The sequence below is a fragment of the Cupressus sempervirens genome, chromosome 2 (genome assembly GCF_028749045.1).
Source record: "Cupressus sempervirens isolate cs-2001-9-10 chromosome 2, ASM2874904v1, whole genome shotgun sequence".
In the NCBI taxonomy this organism is placed as follows: Eukaryota; Viridiplantae; Streptophyta; class Pinopsida; order Cupressales; family Cupressaceae; genus Cupressus; species Cupressus sempervirens.
In genome coordinates this window covers 421,249,681-421,272,909 of record NC_143119.1, presented here as the reverse complement: position 1 = coordinate 421,272,909, position 23,229 = coordinate 421,249,681, and the positions used below count along the sequence as shown (strand labels likewise).

Below are 23,229 nucleotides of genomic sequence, written 5' to 3'. Positions count from 1 at the left end.
TTTCATTGGATTTTGTCAGTGACTGATAAACTTATGATCAGACTTGCTATGGTTAAGACTTATTTTCAGATTATATATATATGTATGGACATGGCTATCCTCCCAACAAATTGCACCATTGACTAAATTTCAACAAAATGAAAACATAATGATTGTTTTTGAAATTTTCAGCATTTGATATTCATGATCAGTATATTTTGTGATAAAAAACAACAAAATTTTAAGAAAATTTCGCCGTGTTTTTGTGAATCTAAAAAAGATCATGTTCGACTTTTTTTTGTCTTTGGTGCATTTTGTCTGGAGATTAACCAGTGCCTATTTATATACATGCTTTGCTTGCACGTGATGATTAAGATAATACAAATTAACTCAATTCTAAAACTAATTGCAAGGTGTGAATATTATTACTGAACTGCAGTCCCTATATGGAGATATGTATATCATTTATTGAATTTGATGATTATGATCTCTTGAATCGGTGCTCATTTATATTCACACCAATAGTCAAGACATGGGCAGACATGTCTGTTCATCCATGAAAAGCCACAATGGTATAAATAACAAATCATTAAATGACCTGATCCTTAATTGGGTATATTTAGCTTATTAAGTAGGTGCTTTTATGATTTTTTTATCTATACAAGGCAATAGATTATTTTCTCGATCTAATGCATGATCAATATTATGTCGAGAACATAATTCTTGATCAAAGAGAACTATAATCTGATCATTCAGATTTCCATGCTTGGTTTGATAATGATATAATCAGTTTAATACCAGGATGATCTCAGCAAGGTAAATCTAACGTCCATACATATGTGTATATGCATGTAGATTAGTTCGCATGGTGAATTGTTATACACACATACACGTGCATATAGTTGCCCTGTTGGCAATTCTGACCGATATTATCATTTCTTAACACTCCCTCATAGCTAGAAAATCTGACTAAGTATGAACTAGTCTAGATATCACCTAACATGTGATATCAAGGATTATACAAAACATCAAGTCAGATGACATTTGCATATCCTAGTTATGGTATGTGCACTGACACCACGTCGCATGATGTCTACCATAACATATCATGGCATGTCTATAGGTATTATGTCTTATAATATCCACCATGATTCTCTCATAAAGAACATATTGATATACAATCGATATCGAGTCAACATGATATCTATTAATAAGTTCTAGAGATATTAACTATCAAGACATTTACATGAATATTAAGTCAGCATAATATTTGCAATGATAGTGAACATTGTAAAGTTGTCACCTTACAATGTTGTATACAAGTGAACATGATCAGAAAGATCATCACCATTTAGTAATGTACACAAGGGCCCATATAGTCATAGAGTCACACATGACAAAAGAGTTTACACATTAACCATCTTTATATATATATATATATATATATATACATATATATATATATATATACATATATATATATATATATATACATATATATATATATATATATATATATATATATATATTAGTTCAAATAAAACAAAATTTTGAGATTTAGTCTCAATAAATTACATTTCAACCATAATAAGTTTCTTTTTGAAGTGCTCCACTTCAACTTTGGAGAGAGGCTTGGTGAAAATGTCCATTGTTTGATCATTTGTACCAATATATTCCAACTAGATTACTTTCGTTTCAACCATATCCCTCATGTAGTGATAAGGATCTCTATATGCTTGGATTGATCAGTGAAAACAAGATTCATTGAGAGCTTGATGCAATGTTGATTGTCACAGTGTATAGTAGTAGGTTTCAAGGATTCACCAAATAATCCCACAATCAACTTCCAAAGTGATAATGCTTCTACAACTCCCATGGCGACCACGATGTATTCTACTTCAATAGAACTTTGTGCTATGGAAGGCTGCATCCTACTTATCCAAGAGATCATGTTTGATCCCAAACTGAAACAACATCTAGACGTGCTCTTTGGATTAGTCACATTTCCGGCCCAATCTGAATCTTAGCATCCATGTAAGTCTAATTCAGCATTCTTATATTTGAGCACATATCAAATAGTACCCTGTAGGTACCTCAATATACGTTTAGCAGCAACAAGTTGCATCTACCGTGGTTCACGCATAAACCGACTCATGACTTTCACTGCATAGAAAATGTCAGGTCGTGTGTTAACCAAGTACATCTGAGATCCAATAGTCTATTTGTAGAGCGTAGGATCTGCAAATCTGGACTCTTCTGCAGCCTCTTTTAATTTATGCAAGTTTGTTCCCATGGTGTGGACATAGGCCTACAATTTAGCATTTCAAATCTTTTCAGAATATCAAGAGTGAATTTTTCTTGATTCAGAAGAATACCGTCAGGTTTCTGCTAGGCTTCCAATCCTAGGAATTAGTGTAAAATACCCAAGTCCTTCATATCAAATTCTGAATCCAAATCTCTTTTGCATTCAACATATAGGATTAAGATTAACATGTCACCTTTAATAATTTTAAAGTAGAGATTTGGGTCTGCATTTGTAAGAACAAGAACTATAAATGTGAAGAGGGCAGACATATAAAGAGACTTTTTGAAACTAATATTAATGTGAAGGAACTTAGTTTCCATCAAAATATTTAGAACCTCTTGCAAATGATTATTGTAATAGAAATGGGTGTTCAATGCGCCACGTAGATATCAGTTACAACTGTTACTTGTAACTAAAGTCAAAAGGTGATGAAGATTAGAGAGTGTCTATTCATGCTTTGAAAAAATTACGCAGAAAGATACGTTGTTGGTTCAAAGACCAACTTATTAACTTCCTCGCCCAACCATTCAAACTTTATAAATATGCATAATTTTTTTCAAAAGAGATGAGGGGTGTGTCAGTGGTCCGACATATACAAGAGGAAGTATCAAAGACAATTAAATATTTTTAAGACAGACTTCTTTGTAGTGAAGAATGACAAAGATTGTTTGCAAACTTTCAGGTATTCAGGGAATTGTGTTCTATTTTCAATTTGCAGCAATACAGACATCAATATTCGCTTAGTATCTTGAGATGATTCGATTCTGATATCTGAATTTTTTAGCATGCTGTGTATCAGAACTCTGACATTGTTTTCAGATACACAGAAAAAAAAGGTTTTCCTTATTTACTTAACATCAATATACCAGACATTTTGAATATTGACCTATGTCAATATGTTATAGTTCAGAATCTTTGCTGTGACAATCAGATTTAGTACAGAGAACTTTCAGATTGATGACAATATTTGTTCTGGTCTTAGTTGCTGATTTGGGTTCCGGATCACATTTGGGTCTGAGAATCCAATTTGTGGATTCATGATTTTTTTCCCATTAAGATTTGTAAGGATTCATGAGAATATATTTAAATATATTTATATAGATGTACAGAGAGAGAGAGAGAGAGAGAGAGAGAGAGAGAGAGAGAGAGAGAGAGAGACGTGCCCACGCACACACGCATATGCATTATATATATGGATTCGTATGTACTTATTCCAAGTTTGGCCTATGGATCCTTAGGGAATTGCATTGGATTCTCCTAGGTTCGCGTGGATTCATGATGGATTCATGCAGGGTATAGATTTGACCTTGTAGGTTTGTCTAGACAAATCCACAGGGTCAAATCTGGATCCTACGCGAATCCCGACCTGGTATGGACCCCGGATCCAGTTCAGGGCCCGGATGCACAAATCCAGTAACCAAGGTTTGGTTGATCAGACTTCATTTTGTATTAAATCATCGTACGATGTTTGTTGTGAAAATATGTTTTTGATTGTTGAGTTGGTGCTCAAAGACTGGTCTGCAATCAGATCGTACAGGCAGCTAAGATATTTATGCTTCATTAGGTGCCCTAAAAGACATTGTAATATTTCTTACTGTACCTATCTATTATTGTAAGATATTTATGCTCGAGTAGGTTCCCTAAAAGGTATTGTAATATTTATTTACTGTACTTTGTACTAGTGTTCTATATTTGGATATGATGGTCCTTACTGTACTATCTATCATCACGCATACGTTTGGTAAATAATATAAAATATTTACTTTATGATCTCTGCATATCCATAGGAGCTTTTTGTGTGGAATACTCATCTCTTAAAGATGGCTTCCATAAGCATCAAGTGAACTGTTGCCGTTCAACATTGTCTTATTAATTTACTTCTGGAAAACATTAAATAGATTTAATTGATCAAATTCTTTTGCCACATACACTGCAGAATTTGTCACTCACAAGTGTGTAGCCAAACATGATAATTTATGTTCCTATTATGGTCTGAACATTAGTTGAAAATTTGATCCAGACTGTGGAGTTGGTACTGACTGCTTTTTGAATTCAGATCATGGTTTTCTATAACTGTCCCATAAGTATTCTTACAGAATGCATATGTTTCAGGCTCAGTGGGTGACGTTATGTTTAGAGGCTCTCGATAGTATTGAAAAATCTCTCAGTGGAAAGACAACAAATGACATTGTTTACAGGCAGGCTGAACAGGTAGGATTTTTATTACATGAGTTATAAAGAGTCAAAATGCTGATCATGTTTTTTAATGTTTTCTAATTTTTTGTAGTAACAACAAAATCACTTTGTAACCACAGATTTTACATGGGAAGAGCTATGACATTGCTATGGCATTACGGAAAGACCTTAAATCTGGGCAAATGACAGGGATTCATCCAGAGTGTCTTGTAGATGCGTGGGTTGGTAAAGAGAGGTTGGTGTTATCGTGAACAATGTTGTTATGGTTAAGGTCATAGAGTATGAATACGTCAACCTATTTTTGAAACTATCAAAGAAATTAGTAGCTACCATAACTTGCATTTATCTCTTTTATCTCTGTTATTTCCTACTCTTCAGGTGGGCTTTTGCTGATTTGTCTGCTGGTCCGTTTTCTTGGGGTCCAACTGTTGGTGGCGAAGGTGTCCGCACAGAGACAAGCTTGCCTAATGTAGAAAAAACCATAGGAGCTGTTGTAGGTAATTGTTCTGACACTCAATTTATTTGATGTAGCTTGATTGTAATGGGTTTAATGAAAACGTATATTATATCTGTCTTGGTTTAGTTATCTATAGAAAAATCAATTTACACAATGCCATCCAAAATATTGATGAAGGAGTTTGTACTGCACTCTCAAATTGTTTTTGTGTACAGGATGAGTCTTTCTTGTTTCTAATTTTCATATAGATGTTCATGCTACTTTTTTCTTATCCTCTTATTCAGGTTTGGGTTCATATACAGGTTCGAGGAACTCGTTTTCTGATACAGCAAGATATTGAAGTGGGGTTTGTGTTTGTTTGGTTCATTAGTACGAAAGCATGTAATGTATATGTGTATGTATGTATATGCAGCCTAGAAGCATGAATTAAGATGAGAATGTCACATGGTATCATATAAACAACAAAAACACCCTATACTAGTAATCAGAGCATCATATACTTCAACATTAAAATAATAAAAGAATAACATCGAGTACAGGCATAGTTGAAAAACTCGGTTTCGGCAATATCTCGGCTGGCTGAAAAAAATTGAAAATCTCAGCATCGGCAAAAACTTGGCAAAAAAATCAGCAATAAATTGGTACTTTTTTCGAACATTTGAAAATATACAATCTTATAGAATATTCTTAAAAATTAAAACACACATATACAACAAATTTGTAGAACACATAATGATTTGAGATATCCACCATACATTATTCAAAGTGAAGAAATAGGTAGACTTTGAGGACCTTGCCAATAAACAACCAATTATAGTTAGAAAGTGTCTAATAAGTGACAATTTAATATTTTGTAAATTTGTTAAAATACTATTATAAATCTACCAAGATCTATTATAAATCTATAAATATATATATTATAAATCAATTACAATATTACTTATAAATATATCAATTATAAATCTTTTAAAAAATACAGTCGATATTATAATATATATATAATAGTTAAATTTGTTAAATAAAACAACATTATTGTAAATTTAAAATACACGGTAAATAGTAAATTATTTACTACATTTTAAATTTTAAATTTTAAATTTTTATCAAAATGAAATAATAAATTATTTAATACATTTTTGTTTTTACAAAATAAATTAAGTTTTAAACAATTAATTTAAACCAAATATATTACAATTACAAAAAACAATACAAAATAAAATAAAAAAATACTGAAAGTCGATGGCATGATGCAAACAAATTCAATGGCACGATGGAGGCAAGTTGAATGCAAACATATACAAGTCAGTTGTGAATACTCGCCGAATGCAGTGAGAGGAAGATTGCTGGCGCTGAATGTAGGAGACCGAATGTCGTTGCGTCAAAAACTATGCCTCAAACCTAAAATTTTTATGACTTGTAAACGCTTTTCCCTAGTGTTTTTCCTTGAGTTTTTGTGCATTTTTTTGGCTTGCAAATTGTTTGGCGCAATATTGCAGGTTTGGCGAAATAGCGGCGATTTTTTCAACTATGAGTACAAGTATCATTCTTCCAATTTCAACAATTGAAACTTAGTACTAAGTTTCAATCATCAAATGGATTATCTATATATATTTGAAACTAGATTATCTATATTCTTCTGTGTCTTTATCATCATCATTAGTGGCATTAGTTGATTCACAAATACTGCAAATGCCTATGGGATCAACTGCACCAATAGTGTTCTCTATTTCCAAGTCCTCAAATGCTCTAGATCGATACCCGACATCTTTGACTCCCCTTCTTTGTATTCATTTTATTTGTGTGAAAAGAGATTGATGTTGGAATACATGTATTCTAGGTTCTCCGCTCTTTTTGATTGCAATCTATTGTGCTTTATTGATAGACAAACTAGCAACCTATGAAGACAAGACAAAGTAAACAATTAAATAATTTAAGTTATAAAATTATTATCAACATATGAAGTCAAGTAAATTAAAATTATGAACTAAACTTGTTATACAATTTTGTTTGCAAGAGGTTGTAGGAATCCGAGGGATAGGCCATGGAGGTACTAACAACTAAGAGCATCCTTCTTAAATTGATGACAAAGAGCATCGACACTTAGACGTTTTGCATTAAAAAATTCTATGAATTCATTTGTAAGAAAACCTCGCATATCTTCATCAAGAAAGAATCTAAGAAATTTTGTCTTTTACCCCCATTAGAAACTTTTAAATCTCTATATGGTGGAAGCCTTCCTTGCATATCAAAAATTTGCTTGCTATATAATTTTGGAGTCAATGGATAGGAAAGGTGTAGTGGAGTAGTCATCTTGTTCCATCTTTCTACAAATATTGCTTGCAATTGTTTGAACAAATTCTCCTTAGGGTCTTGCTCTTTCCTATTTACAATTTCCTTCATCTTCTCAAGCATTGAGCTGATACCTTCATACACCTTTCCAACACAAGCCCTATCCATGTTAGTGTAGCAAAGCATGCCCATAATGGGCTTGATGAAACTAAGGAGATACTTTGCACATTCCCACCATGAGTTATCTAATATCCTTTTCTTTATCTTTGTTGCTCTCAATGCGACTTTGTTTCCATATTGTAACAAACAAATTTTCTTAACTAAAAAGATAAGAGCTATATTCTGAATTAAAACAGATATGAAAACAATACTTCAAACCAAATTACCGAAGTGAACATCTTTAATTCCATTTCATGTGAAATTAACTGAAGTAACATCGAATTGAAACAACCAATTGAAATAACTGATTTTTATCATAATTACAAGAGAAAGTAAATGCATTGTAAAGAATGGTAGAACATACAAAATCTAATTGGAGAGTCTCGTAATGGTTGAGCAAGCCTTGGTGGAGAAGCATTAGCTTAGGCTTAACCTCCCAACCACGAACTATATCAATCCCCACACAATCTTTTGATAAGAAAGACTCCCTACCCCAGGGCGAGGCTTGGGGCACTATTAGTCCAACCATCTGAGCAATACTGGTGTTTAGAATGTCCGCTCAGTAATAGATGGGCATGTTCTAATTAAATGGTGCCATTGACAACATATGATCTATAGAAGGCAAGCATGCTTTTAATGACCTTGGCCAAGGTTTTAGATGGGTTTCTAATACCCGATCACCACCGCTTGACGTGACAACATGGTAAGTAGATTGGACATGCATGAGCTTATTAGATAGTTCTTAAAAATTAAAGTTACCATATCAATTCTGATTCCTGTTCTTTGTTTTTGTAGAACTTTCTTTCCACCTCTTCACCCTCTCTCTTGGCTATCCAACTGGGGTGAGTCCTTGGTGTCTGTTCATAGATGATATCAATTCATTTGCTGAAACTTAGCTAATGGAAGATGATAATTTAGTATTGGCATGAAGCCGTCCTTGAGACTCAAGGACTTCTCTCAAGAAAATCAGAGGATTATATTTCATAATTAAAAGACAAGCTGATTCAAAAATGAAAATAGAAACATGGCATATTCATTCAGTTTCAGACTCGAATATGGTCAAGTAACTTGGTAAGCTTGATTGAATGAACTATTTGATAGTCATATTTTACTTCACAGACATGCATTGAACAAATAACATTGGAAATCCTTAAAACTCCCTTGCATCTAGATTTTGGATGCAATAAATATACCAGATAAAGAATAGAAGTTGTTCACATAACTTGATTAGTGATGGATTTGAACTTAGTTAATCCTGAATGGTCGGGTCTCAATAATCTGGATTGCCAAAACGGATTTCAGAAAACAGAGTCCCTTTGATAACGGAAACAAGCTCAGATTCACTTCCAATAGCAGCCATATGAAAAGAGTAAGAATATGAAAAAGGAAGAATGGTGAAGGAAAGTAGTATCAATGATAGCTGCTAGAAACGCATTCGAGCTTAAATGTGTAAACAATAGAGAAGGCCTCAATTGAAACCGTGGCTTTTGATGGCATTGCAAAAAAAAGATTATCGACTTCTTGGTTCACCGATTCAAAAGAAGGAATTATCACCAAGTGTACTCATCGTCCCTCATAGAGACTTATAATTTCTAAAAAAGAATTTGAAGGACTCCTTATTAAAAGAATAATCTATAATTATATATATATTTGCATATATATATATATATTATTTTCGAATGGTGTCATCATACTCTTATTGTGTCCAAAGTCATACCTATTAGGGTATGCATATCTATATATGTGCATAATTTGGAGAATTTATTTTATCTTCATATCCTCCCAATGTATATATATATATATACACATATGTTAATAGATATGAGCTTGGATAATTTAATACCATGTTGGCACTATACCTTTATACATATGTGCATATATATATATATATATATAATGAAATGATGAGAATACCAACCTAAACCATGTAAAGGTACGGATTTTGATTATGTTTAAATATTTAATGTTTTATTTGTTGTCCAAATAGCTCATGCGTGTCCAGTGTATGTACCCTATTATGTAGTCGCTAGGTCCTTACCAAGGTAGTTAGAGGTCATACCTGTCATTCGGATAAATGCACTAAAGTAGTGCCCCATTCCATAGATTCCGTTAAGCAATGCTTCCCCCCTTTGTCTACTCCTGCAACCACCCATGCAACATTTTCCACAACAATAACAAATTCTTTATGCTAAATCCATACCAACATATAACACAAATAGTTGTAAAGAAAATACTTTACTGCCATCATTTAGTAAACAAGCAACTGCTAACTACCATCATCAACATATGACAGTAACGACCAACTACCATCATCAATAAGCAGTTATACATAATAATTGATAACAACCAAATTCATATGAAACAACGGTTACATATAACAACCCATTTCACATTAACAGGGAAAAACAATAGTTTTTAACTAATAATCTCAACGACTATAATTAATTTTTAAATAGGTCAAAATTCTGGGATGTAACATACCCTTCCCCTTATGTTTTCATTGTCCCCGATGAATTCTACAAATAAAACTTAAAAGTAACATCTGATTAAAGTTTTTTTAAAACATTGCAGCTATAAAAGAAAATGAAGAAAAAGATCAGGCTCTAGCCTTGGAGAGAAGATGGGGATTTTTTTGGAAAATCTTATTGTAGTCTTCCCAAGTAGCATTATCCTCTGCATATTGATCCCACTGGACCTTGCACTAAGTCATGTCTCAATTTCATAAGTGTAGCTTATGTATCTCGAGTATTCTGAGTGGTTCTATTTCCACCACCCTTGGATCTTGTACTTGCAGTAGGTTCCAATCAATTATATGATCATGATGAGTGATATATTTCTTAAGATATGACACATGAAAGATGTCATGCATCTTGGCAAGAGCTGGAGGTAGTGCAATTTTGTAGGCTATTAGGTTCATGATTTCCAATACCTCAAAGGGTCCCACATATCTTGGAGCAAATTTGGCATTCTAATCGAACTTGACGGTATTGTTTTGGGGTTTTACCTTTAGTAGCACCTTTTCTCCTACTGAGAATTCTCTAGGTGTCCTTTTAGTATCTGCATAACTTTTTTGTCTATCGTTTGCTTCTTTCAATCTTTGATGGATTTGGTGTCCGATAATAATTTTGTCCTCAACACGATTCCAACTTACAGAGGTTTTGTATTTGTGACCATATAGGGCCTCAAAGGGAGCCATCTTATTGGTGGATTGATATGAATTATTATTAGCAAATTCCACCAAGGGTAGATACATTTTCCACTAATATTGCCGATCCATACAATAAACTCTTAGATCCTCCAAACCCTGGTTTGCTCTTTTTGTTCGACCATCAGTCTCGGAATGATAAGCTGAGCTAATATTTAACTTAGTTCCTAATGCTATGAATAATGTTTGCCAAAATTTGGAGGTTTTTCTAGCATCCCTATCTAAGATAATTTTCTTTGGAATTCCATGAAGTCTAAATATCTCTTTCATGAACTTGTGAGCGATTTCCGGAGCTCAATCGGTTAGGTTTCCTGGTATGAAGTGAGCAACCTTAGTCAATCTATCTACCACTACTAGGATGGTGTTGTGTTTGTTTCGTATCATAGGTAGTCCTTGTACGAAATCCATGGAAATTATCTGCCATTTCCACTCTGGTACTTTGTTTGGGTGTAGGAGGCCAGCTAGGTAACGATGGTCTGTTTTTACTTTTTGGCATTCCAGGCATCTTGCCACAAAATCCGTTATCTCTTTTTTCATTTCTTTCCAAAAATATAGTGGTTTTATATCTAGCAACATTTTAGTCACCCCAGGATGTCCTGAATAAGGAGCTGATTGGGATTCCTCTAAAATCATTCTTCGAAGTTTGGGTTTGTTGGGTATGTATATCCAATCATGAACCTTAACAATCCATCTTCTTCTATACTAAAATATGTGTACCTATGATCTTGTGTGTCTCTGATAAGAGCATGGCTGACCTCTGTATAGAATTCATCCTGCTTTAGATGTTGTAGTACTTGATCCCTTAATCTGAAATTTATGACGACCATTGCGAAAATATGTCTTCGTCTGCTTAAGGCATCTGATACCTTGTTTTCTTTACCCTTAATATAATTAATGTCAAAGTCGTAATCTGCTAGAAATTCCAACCATCTCCTCTGCCCGACGTTAAGGTTGGGTTGAGTAAAGATATACTTTAGGCCATGGTGATTAGATCGAATTTTGAAAGGCTTCCCAATCAAATAGTTCCTCCACATTTGGAGCGCATGCACAATAGCTACTAGTTCCAAATCATGAGGAGCGTAATTTTTCTCGTAGTTCTTTAACTTTCTTGACTCATACGCAATCACTTGCTCGTTCTGCATTAGTACACCTCCTACTCCTTCGCCAGATGCGTTAGTTATAACTACAAATTTCTTTTGTGGGTCATGTACACTTAGTATAGGTGCAATAGTTAACTTCTCTTTCAAATACTCAAAAGCTGACAGACATTTTTCAGTCCATATGAATTTCTTTCCCTTCTTTTGAAGTGATCGGATAAGCTATTTTGAAGAAATTTCTGACAAACTTCCTATAGAATACTGCCAACCCCTAATTGCTTTGATTTTTGAAGGATCTACGACTATTCCTTTAGCTGAAATAATGTCCTAAATACTAGATTTCTTTCTGATAAAAAGCACACTTAGATGATTTCCCATATAGTTTATGTTCTTTCAGCCTTTATAGAACTTTTTCTAGATGCTCTTGATGTTTTTTTTCGTTTTTCGAGTAGATCGGGATATCATCTATGAAGATCAATACAAACTTATCCAAACAATCTTGAAAAATGTTGTTCATCAAATTCATGAAAGTTGTCGGAGTGTTGGTTAACCCAAAGGGTAGTATCATGAACTCATAATGCTCGTATCTAGTTTTGAATGTAGTCTTGTGAATGTCCTCATCCTTGACGCAGAGCTGATGATAACCTGACCTTAAGTCAATCTTTGAAAGTACTATAGCACCTTTCATTTGATCAAAGAGGTCGTTGATTCTAGGAAGTGGGTATTGGTTCTTGATCGTGACCTTATTGAGCAACCTATAGTCTATTCACAATCTCATAGTTCTGTCCTTTCTGACGAACAATATTGGGGCTCCCCAGGGTGAAACACTGGGTTGAATAAGTTTCTTATCTAACATATCCTGCAACTATAATTGTAATTCCATTAATTCCGTGGTGGTCATCCAATAAGGAGCTCGAGAAATTTGTTCTGCTCCGGGTACTAAATCTATGGTAAAACCAAAAACTCTGGATGGAGGTAGTCCGAGAAGTTCTTTTGGAAACACATCCTGAAATTTCTTAAGATATGGATACTTCTCCTTGAAGGATTCCTTCAATTTTTCTCTAATTTCTCCCTCTTAAAAAATGTGGTCCTCTCTATACGTGGCATCCATAGGTTTCCTCAAATCTTCAATCCTTACTGCAAAGATCTCACAACCTTTTCTTCTACATTCTTGAGTTGCATGGCAGAAATTTGTCTTGGTTTAATTTCATGTATTACTCCCTTAATGCTTACAAGTTTGCCTTGGTCATCTAAATAGTCTACAATTTTGGCAAGACAATCAACCTTGGCCCTATGCTCACTGAGCTAGTTAATGCCTATAATAATGTCGTAAGACCCAGGAGGAAGATGTGATTGTAATGATATATTTACTTGTAGTTTGAGATAAACTATTTACTATGTTGCTTCCCTTCATCAACATTCTGCATGAGAATGCGATTTTGTACCTACTATGCATTATATATATCTAAACCATAGTAACACGGGGATGCATTACCCCCTTTTGCCTCTCATCCGAGACTTGAGGACGCACCATGGACTTGGGGACTCCGTTCTGCCGTCCTTAGCGGCACCAACAAATTCTGCCACCTCCGCCGAGGATGGGGGGACGTCTCGATGTTGAATGTTTGTTGATTCGACTATTTATGATAAATGTTCGATGTTCCAATTCAATGTAATGTTCAAGTATTTACTCTTTTACATCTCTATATCTTATATTGTAATACATCTTTTCATAACTAGCATTTTAACTACCATATGTATAGTATATACAACCCCTCTCGTCTCCTGCCACCGTCCCCCCGTTGTCCCCAAAGTAATGGCCCTTTGTTCCCTCATCCCCCAAAGCAGTGGTATCTATGATCTAAACTTTACTTGTTTCTTTTGTGTTCTCTTTCATTAACTCATTACATGCATATTCTCATTGAATTTTGAAGAAAATTTTAATATATTTCAATCGAATTTAAGCTATTTTTTAGGTTCTTGAGTTTTTTGCAGTGTTTTTTCTGAAAAACTGGTCAAATTTTCTCGATTTTGTTTTTTGGGTTTGGGGAGTTTTTGCCAAGTGAGAGTTTTCCAACTATGGTATCAAGTATCCAATCTTCCTAGACATCATAAAGATATTTAATAAGGACAAGTGCTTTTATTAATGGAGTACAATTAAACTCTTGTTTGGTAAGCTAAATAGAGGTTGGAGTTGAAGAAATAATTGCGAAATTTGAATGGATGGTAAATTAATATGTAGATTAGTTTGCAAGGTTCTTCAAGGAGAGTGCCTCCTCAAAAACCACATGTCCCTTGTAGAGGGACATTTTTTAGACTTGGGGACTTGGGGGAAATCTCACCCCACAAAACCACGCATTGCAACCTTCGCTGAGGATGCTGCCAGGTTGCTTTCTATATGATGCATGCCATTACATATTAATTGTAACCTTAAACTCCAAACTAGTTTGCCTTTCACGAGGCATACTCAAAGATGTTATCTTAATGATTTTTCCTTGAAGATTTCAATTCACCTCATGTTGTATATCAACGCCACCGCCCATTGCTGCACTATCACTGTCCCCTTGCTGCCCCCAAATTTGGGCCCTTGGTCCTCCCATCCCCAAAACTAATCCCAACATCCCTACATTTCCTATGTTAGGAAACTCCGCGGAACTACGCTATTTTTTGAACCATAAACACCATATATAATATGGCTGAAAGAAGGAAGCTGCTAGAATTAACTTGTGCAAAGATTAATGGATGCGGAATTATCCATGTTTTTCAAATGTCACTATGGAGCATTGAACGCACAGTTTGGATTTCCAAATGTTTTATGAAAATAGAGGAGGAAGAATAATTAGTGTGGATGATATAAATTTTTGTTTTGATATTTCAAAATGAGAGCTGGATGCATTGTTTTAAGAATACTAAGAGGTTTCAACAAACCAAATGTTGCTTTACTAGAGAGTAATGAAAAAGAGACTAGTAAATAGCACTTAAAGAAAAAAATGTTAGGATTGTTTCTCCTGAATGCATTTTAAAAAATATTAGATGAAAGATTCTAGTCATGGACTTGGTATTTTGTGTTAGAAGATTTTATTTTTCCATGGTGATGATATTAATTCCAACGATTGGCACCCTATGGTTTCAATTAAAGCCACTTTTGATGGTAACTTTGACTTGCATATATGGAAAAATAATTTTTATGGCTGATAGATGTATCTTTGTTAGGTTTGTGGTTACATTTAGATTGATATGATCACGAGTTTCATTATTGAGGATAAATCATCATTAGATAAATATTCTTTTATATACATATATTATTATATATATAATATATCATATATATATATGTATGTATGTATGTATGTATGTATGTATGTATATATTATACATATGGTTATTTATATTATTAGTATGCTAACTAATGATCTTGAAACCTTGGAGACATGTCTCCTCTCATACTTATATGAGATCCAAATTTGCATTTGGAACATATCTATAAAAATGGCAATATAATTACATTTGCAGAACTGATCCATGTTACTTAACATGGTATCAGAGCCTAATTGTAGATGTAAATCAAATGAAAGGTATATAAGAAAGAGATTGTGAGCATGAGGATATGCAAGTTTTGTATTTGACAATCGGGAATAATCTGATTGTGAGCATGAGTGTATGTGAGTTTTGTATTTGACAGTAAAATAAAAACATAAAAAAATAAAAACATAACATTAGATATAATAGAAGCTTTGAGTATTGGAAAGAAAACATTAACATTTGGCAAATGCATTTATTTGAAATCAAATATCTCTCAAGTACTGACTTGTAGCCGACAACAGTGGACCGTTCCTCTTGAACGGGTATTACAAAATCCATATTGAGCGTACACCATGGAAGTCAGATAGAACATAAACATATCAAGTCTCAATCAAGATGCCCTCTGCATTAGACTCGACAAGTAGACAGATGATCTCTTCACTGTTGTATTTATTGCAGAGCACTTGTAGTTCTAAATTGGGAGATCAAATAAGCCTCCATCACTACAACTCTTGGCGGGTAGTACAGTGGTTCTATTCTTGTGAACTTGTCATTACACAATCACAAAAGAATATGCATCTTGTGTTTGATCCGAAGATAAGCTTATGCCATGATGAAGTTTGTATTTGAATATATTTTTAAATTCTGATTATGTTAGAGTTCATGAGTCTAAAATAGAAGGACGTCGTCAAACAAACAATTCCCTATGTATTATTCTCATGAGAATCTAAATGTTGGAGATGCTTGTACAGATGTTATAGGCACTTCATAGTCCATAACCGGAAAAGGACACCAAGAGGGTTGACTGTGCTTTGGCTCATCAAATAAAATAAAATAAAATTGTCTCTTCTAGTTAACTCACTTGCAGAAGGACGTCGCAGGCCCCAAATTTAAAAATAGCTATGTAGAAAAAGGTTTAACAATTTCTATTTCAGACTTTACTCTAATTGACAGTGGTAACATCAAAGTTCCATTTTCTTGATAACTCAAGGGTATTGTCAAGAGCTTGGACCTCGACCGATCATGTGGAAATGACTTTGATTGAAGCTATCCAAAAGAAGATTAACAGTTATTAATTGAGATATCCAAGAAACAAAATAATGAATTCAACAAGCTCGTCCTTGATAGCAGGAGAATGGTAGGTATTATCATTGATGAAAAGACACGTATCGTAGGAACCTCAACAACAATTGGCAACCTAAACCAATTGAGAGGCGCCCAAAACAAAAAGCAGATGAATTGTATAAAATGGTGATGGATACTTCTCATTGAGCACACCACATGGTGGGCGATCAACCCCACAGTGAAGGACAATCAGACAAGGTAGACCCCACATAAGGTATGTGTCAACTCCTGCCAACGAAAATAATGAGGAGCCCCCAAACATTAGAATGAGAAAAGAAATGTGAAGCCATGGATAATAAAAGATCAAACCTCTTATATACAAAGCGATGATGTGGATTCCATCATGTCAAGTATCGACACAATCCAAAAACTTGCATACATAGTGTTTTCACTGTCCAACATATAAAGGAAACTATATTATGGTACATACATAGAGTAAGGTGCTATATTTCTTCATTGAGTGTTGTCTGCCCAAAGCAATATAGTACAGTTTGGTGACAAACCCACCAAGGTAAAGGAGTATAGATGGAATCGAAGGATGAGCCTCTTGATTCTACTCTTAAATTCAAGGTTTACAAAAAGAAATTACCCATTACATATATTTTGTAATGGAAACACCGCCAATAAGAAGTTAAGGTAATGTTGGAGTTAGTATTAATTTTTATTCCTTATGAATACAAGTGATTACAGATTGGGAAATTAAAAATTTAGACTTTTAATTTGTCGCATTATTAAGGAAATAGTATGTTAAAATATATATATATATATATATATAAAAAAAAAAATAGAAGTTTGAATGTGTGTATATATATATATATATATATATAAATAGATAGAAATAGAAGTTTGAATGTATGCATATATGGTCAATATAAATTTTATTAGAAGAACTATTTATTATCCGTGAGTGTTATTGTAGTCTTTATTTATGTTATTGTAGTCAATACATACTGTAAGAGCTATGTGCTTTGATCTTTTCTGAGAATTTTCTTATAGGAAAAAGAGGGAGTTTGATGCTCCATTGGATGAGAAACTCAAAAGATCGATTTAGAGGGAGTAACCATGTTGAGATGGATTCTCCAGTGATCAATAAAGTGTAGTAGTCAAGAGGACTGCGATTCATGAATATACCTTGTCATGATGTGATTTTAATCGGCCTACCCCCTGTGTACATCATGAGGAAGTGATGACTTCTAAATGATGTCACTTGTATTTGCAAAAGTTACTGTAAGGAAATTTGAGATGTTAATGAAGTTAAGAATTCATTTGAACCATCTACGAGTCTCTCCTTGATGAATGAAACTCGACATATGAGTTGTAGAGTCATTTATGTGGCACAACCATGCTTAATCGGGATATTGGCGTATGGTGGACGCGTTTGATAAAATAGGACATGTTTGCTTCACTGTTAAACTAAATGAATATTTGGACCTTCAATGGACGAAAAGAGCAAGTTGGAACCTGGAAAGGAGTTGTCTTTTTTGATACAAAATTGTTCAGCAATATAAGAATAAGTGGAAATTTTACATTGTGCGGGGAATAATAGTCAATGTTCCATTCCCACTTGAACCTTATTTAGAGTGGAGATGTTCCATTCTCAAATAATCTCAAAAGACAATTTTTGAATCTTCATGTGCAGATAAGTATTTTAATCTTTTACATTTACTACTCTTTGTACTCTCTCTTATTTGTAATTCTATACATACTATAAGGGTTATTTGCCTTGATCTTTTCCTTTATGTTTGAGGATGTTCTTACAAGAAAAGAAGGTTGGTACTTTACACATGCTATCAAATATTGTGCAGACTCAATCTAATGATAGTAGCTCCAAAGACCCTGATGAGCAAGATGGATGAAGTGAGGCTTTTGAAGCAAACATCTTTGATGATTGAAATTATGAGATCCTTCTGCATTAAGAGGGAGTATGACACTTCTTCTAAGGCAATGCAGAAGCTTAGAAGATTGATACTTAGAGGGAGTCTAGAAATACATGTGGGTGACTGCAAGATGTTGATGGGCCTACTCCTACGTATAGCATGAGGAAGTGATGACTTATCACTACAAAACCAAAAAATTGATATGAGATTCAGAGTGAGTTCGACAGGCGTCCTTGGGTGAAGAGAGTTTCCGAGGAAGTAACTAGAGGACCTGACTTCCCAGGATTGATGTTCAGAGGGAGAAATTTTGAGATGTAATCCTTTGTGGATGATATCTTCTCTATGAGGAGAAGTTCTAAGATAAATTCTTTGTAATGTACTCTCCTCTATGAGAGAGAAGTCTAAGGTGAAAACCCTTGTTCTACCCTCTAGTAGCAGCTATGGTGGGTCTAGCCTCTCACTTGGTTCATGGTGGATATCATGTGAGTTACTACATGATGTTGTTGTGATTATGTCATGAAAGGTGACAATTTTTCATTGATGTATATATTTAGAGGGGAGCTATTGAAAGGTGATGATCTTATGGACCTATTATCATAACAGACTACATTAAGTTTTTATCCTAGAGTGCCAGAAGTAATGATAACAAACATAAGGTAACTATTGAAAGGTGACGACCTTATCACCAAAATGTGTTGGAGCAAGTGTTATCATGGTTCTTTGGGCAGATTTTGCCGGACACCTTGATAACCAACTCATCATGGTTGGTCGGGCCGGATTTTGCTAGACACCATGAAATTAATTTGTTATGGTTCTTCGGGTCAGATCTCGCTGGACACCATAACATAAGTTTATTATAGACCACACATAAGGTGGTGTTTCAACTTATATTAAAGTTATGGAATTTGCTTCAATTCCCTCTTTGCTAAAGAAGTGTTGAGAAATTTAGCCTCATTGTAAATCGAAGCCAATACCATATGTAATATAAGTTATTATATATATGTTTGTGTGTTGATAGATTTATGTTGATATCCTTAAATATGCCATTCTAGGAATATCATACTGAGATGATAACTCTTCATATACTCAAGAACATAATATATTCTATATCAATCCTTCCTAACTAAGAGGGAGTGTTAAGTTTGTAGTTACATTCTGATTGATATGATCATGAGTTTCATTATTGATGGTAAATCATCATCAGATAAATATTTTATATATATATATATATATTACATACATACATACATACATATATATAATAATAATAATAATAATAATAATAATAATAATGTATATATTATACATATGGTTATTTATATTATTAATAGACTAACTAATGATGCTTAAACCTTGGATACATGTCTCCTCCTTTCATACTTATATGAGATCCAAATTTGCATTTGGAACATATCTATAACAATGGCAATATAATTACATTTGCAGAACCGATCCATGTCACCGAACAATCTTCATGGACCTCTCTTAAGATTTTAACCTTTTCAAGTTCCAAAACCACCATTCTTATTGTCTCCTATCTTTTTGTTATATGAACTTTCCTTTCAATTAGTGTTTAGGGTATAGCTTAATGCAATAATCTATCACTTTCATTCTTGGGGCTTGTTTTTGGAACTTTCCCTATAGGGAGTAGATTGGCTCCTTAAGTGGGTTCTTTCGGTGCTGCATTCATTGTAAAGAGGTTTTCTTCTGGTAGTTCTTGCTCAATCAGTTCTGGTTCTTTCACTATATCATTTTTGGTTGTTTCCTTGTTTAAACATGATTCTAAATAAATTTTTTCAGAAATAGTAATAGCCATCAAATGAATTCCTTAGAAGATAGTGTCTAAAATTTTGAGGCGCATATACCATGTTTAGAGAGTTTCTCTTTGTGATAATACCTTTTATTTCTCCTTGTGACAATTTGTGGCTAGCAAATGCAATAATTGAATGATCTTTATTTCCTCCGGGTTGTCCTAAATCACCTCTAGTTGTGTTCCTTAAGTATCCACATAGACATGAAAAGAGATATTTCAATCTTGAAATGCTTGGCTTGGTGCTTTTACTATTTTCCTTTTTAGTGTATCAACTCCATCTTGGCATTGTTTTCTCCACTGGACGTTCTTCTTTATTTTATCTTTCATGAGTTCTTCTACAGGTCATGCCACATCCTCATTTTTTTTGAGGAATTTTGTATCATGTTGGTGCAACCCAAAAATGTTTACCCTTGTAACTACCTTTTTTATTTGATGATTTAGGATTATTGCCAGTTTAATTGGGTCCACCACTAAGCCTTTTTTTGCATATAATATACCTTAGCAATGTTCCAAAAGGTATTGAAAGTATGCTTTCCTCAAAATTTAATAAGATTTGTAAGATCCTACACTTTTCTAGCATCATAAGAAGTGCTTGGACATGATCTTTGATGTAATGCCCTTTTTCTAGACCATTAATTTTTTATGTGTCGTGTGCCTATCTTGCCTTGGTCCTGTGGGCTAACTTGGATTTCTAGTGGTCAAAGTGAGATTTGGCCTAGGCAGATTCCTTTTTCAACTAATTAGGGTTGTTTGAGTAGGGTTTCTACATACTTACTATTTATGGTAAGTCAACAGGGCTAAATTTTCTTGGCATCTCAGTGTTGGATTGAAAGTGTCTCACCGAGGCATTTCTAACGAGCTATCACACATGACTATCCGAGTCTGTTTGATTAGTAATTCTAATGCATGAAATTAATAAAGTGACTTTTAAACTAAAGCACATTATTATATGTCACTTTATTATTAAAGGAGCACTTCATCCTCTTAAGTGGAAAAAATGACAGTTTAAAGGAGAAATAAAGAAATGAAGAAAGGAATATGAAGTCATAGGTTTGTTCTTAAAAAGAGGAAATGAAGCTGATTTGCAAAATGCTTGGATTAGGGTTTAAGTTCTTCTATTGGAGAATTTGGAAGCTTATTTTTCAGCGATTTTGATGATGAAAGTCCTCAAGCTTGGAGGTAGTGGACAAAAACCCATTGTTTGTTGGAGATATCAGAGAGGTATCTCACTTGTTCTTAAAATCTTTATTTCATATTATTCAATTGGATTGTAGTTTTTTGTGTTTACGGTTGGATCTTGTTATTGCACAACTGAAGATTGAAATACAATAAGTTTTCTGAGACTCTTTTTTATCTAGGTATTTTGTTTGATAATTTGAAAACCTATTGCATGAAATTATTTGTTAAAATATCTAAGATATCTTTTGAGATATTTGGGGCAAAAATATCTTGCGAGGATATTACAATGGTATCAAAGCTAGTTTTCCTGCCAGTCCATGAGGTTTCATGAGTAATAGCAATTCTGATTTTTTAATCTGATTTGACAAGATAATATTATTTCTGAATAGCAAAACCATATGGAGACAAATTTGCTGTAAGCTCTAATTGGATGGAAAATGGCAGAACTTTTCTTGTATGCATTGGATTGATATGTTCAAAGGTTTTATTAGAGATTGATTTATGAAGTCAGTAAGTTGCTCCATTAAAATACAGTCTGAGTTTGAATGTTTCAATATTTATGTGGGACCTAACACATTTCCTGTACAATGGTATAAGAAATAATATGTTGACTCATTGAAGTGAATTTTCAGTGTGGGGTTTAATAAATCATATTGAAGCTAATTACCGACAAATAAGTATACACCACTATGGAGTTAAATAATAAATATTTCAATAAAGATATTTTGTAGGCTAGAAATATTGTAGTTGTTGTGGCTTTTGCATTAAGTAATTGAAGGCATTTGTATTGGATGGAAATAATTATCTCAATGGCAATGAAGTTTTGAAAATGAAATAATGATGCTATGATCCCTAGTTTGATTGATTAGTCCAATATTTTCTATTGTGTCACACATATTATCAAAGAGTGAATTTAATGTATATGGCAACAACAATATTTTGTATTGGATGGAAATAATTATCTCAATGGCAATGAAGTTTTGAAAATGAAATAATGATGCTATGATCCCTAGTTTGATTGATTAGTCCAATATTTTCTATTGTGTCACACATATTATCAAAGAGTGAATTTAATGTATATGGCAACAACAATATTTTGTATTGGATGGAAATAATTATCTCAATGGCAATGAAGTTTTGAAAATGAAATAATGATGCTATGATCCCTAGTTTGATTGATTAGTCCAATATTTTCTATTGTGTCACACATATTATCAAAGAGTGAATTTAATGCATATGGCAACAACAATATTTTCTGTGTGGGCTCTAATGTGCACATTAATTTTAAATGTGCAATGTGGATGTAAATTGAACGAATTGATTAAATGACAAAGATAAAACAGATCTAGAGGTTATATGTATGCAATTGGTCCAATTAAAGTATGAAAGCAGATCTATGATATGAGATGAGAAGCAGAGAGAAAGCTGACTTCAAGTTGTGAAAGGGAAAGTGCTTTTCTGCTCTGAAAAGTACTGATCTGCAACTGTACAGAAAATGTTATTGTGGATCTATGAGAAGAAGAAAAAACCCAAGAAACCCTAAAAATCTTATATCGCTGGGTACAAGTCTATTTGGGTGACATGTACTAGTAGGTTTACGGGATGACGCACATGTTCCTGGAGCACAAAAATGAAGTTGACCTAGATTTTTATTAAAGCTTCCAACTGTTAGTTTCTGGATCCGAATTCGCAATTCCGATAACCTATTCTTGCACACTTGAAAAATTGATTTTTGTTGGGGGGAGGGGCTTGCCTTGGTCAAGCCCTTGCTTAGGAATTAACCTTGAAAGAGACAAGTGTGTAAAAAAATGTAAAGAAGTTAGACAAATGTACATTTCACCTTACTTGATGAAACCCTTGTCAATAAGGCTTTTTAAATACTTGAATATTGTTGATGTTAAATCTTCAATAGGAATATAGGAAATCTCCACAAATGGAATGGATATAATCAATACCAAATCACGGAGCCATTATTGTAGATGTTCACAAGGGAAGAAAAAAATGAATGCTACAATGTAGATCTCCA

The 23,229-nt window shown here is 33.7% G+C and overlaps 1 protein-coding gene across 1 annotated transcript in view; it reads left to right on the top strand.

The window, feature by feature from the left end:
* Positions 1-23,229, top strand: part of LOC149572887 (uncharacterized) — a 184,396-nt gene that overhangs the window by 74,075 nt on the left and 87,092 nt on the right. The window contains exons 11-13 of the mRNA XM_089813992.1: positions 4,397-4,495; positions 4,600-4,715; positions 4,859-4,977. Coding sequence (XP_089670118.1) covers positions 4,397-4,495; positions 4,600-4,715; positions 4,859-4,977 — 334 coding nt within the window. The remainder of the gene's footprint in view (positions 1-4,396; positions 4,496-4,599; positions 4,716-4,858; positions 4,978-23,229) is intronic.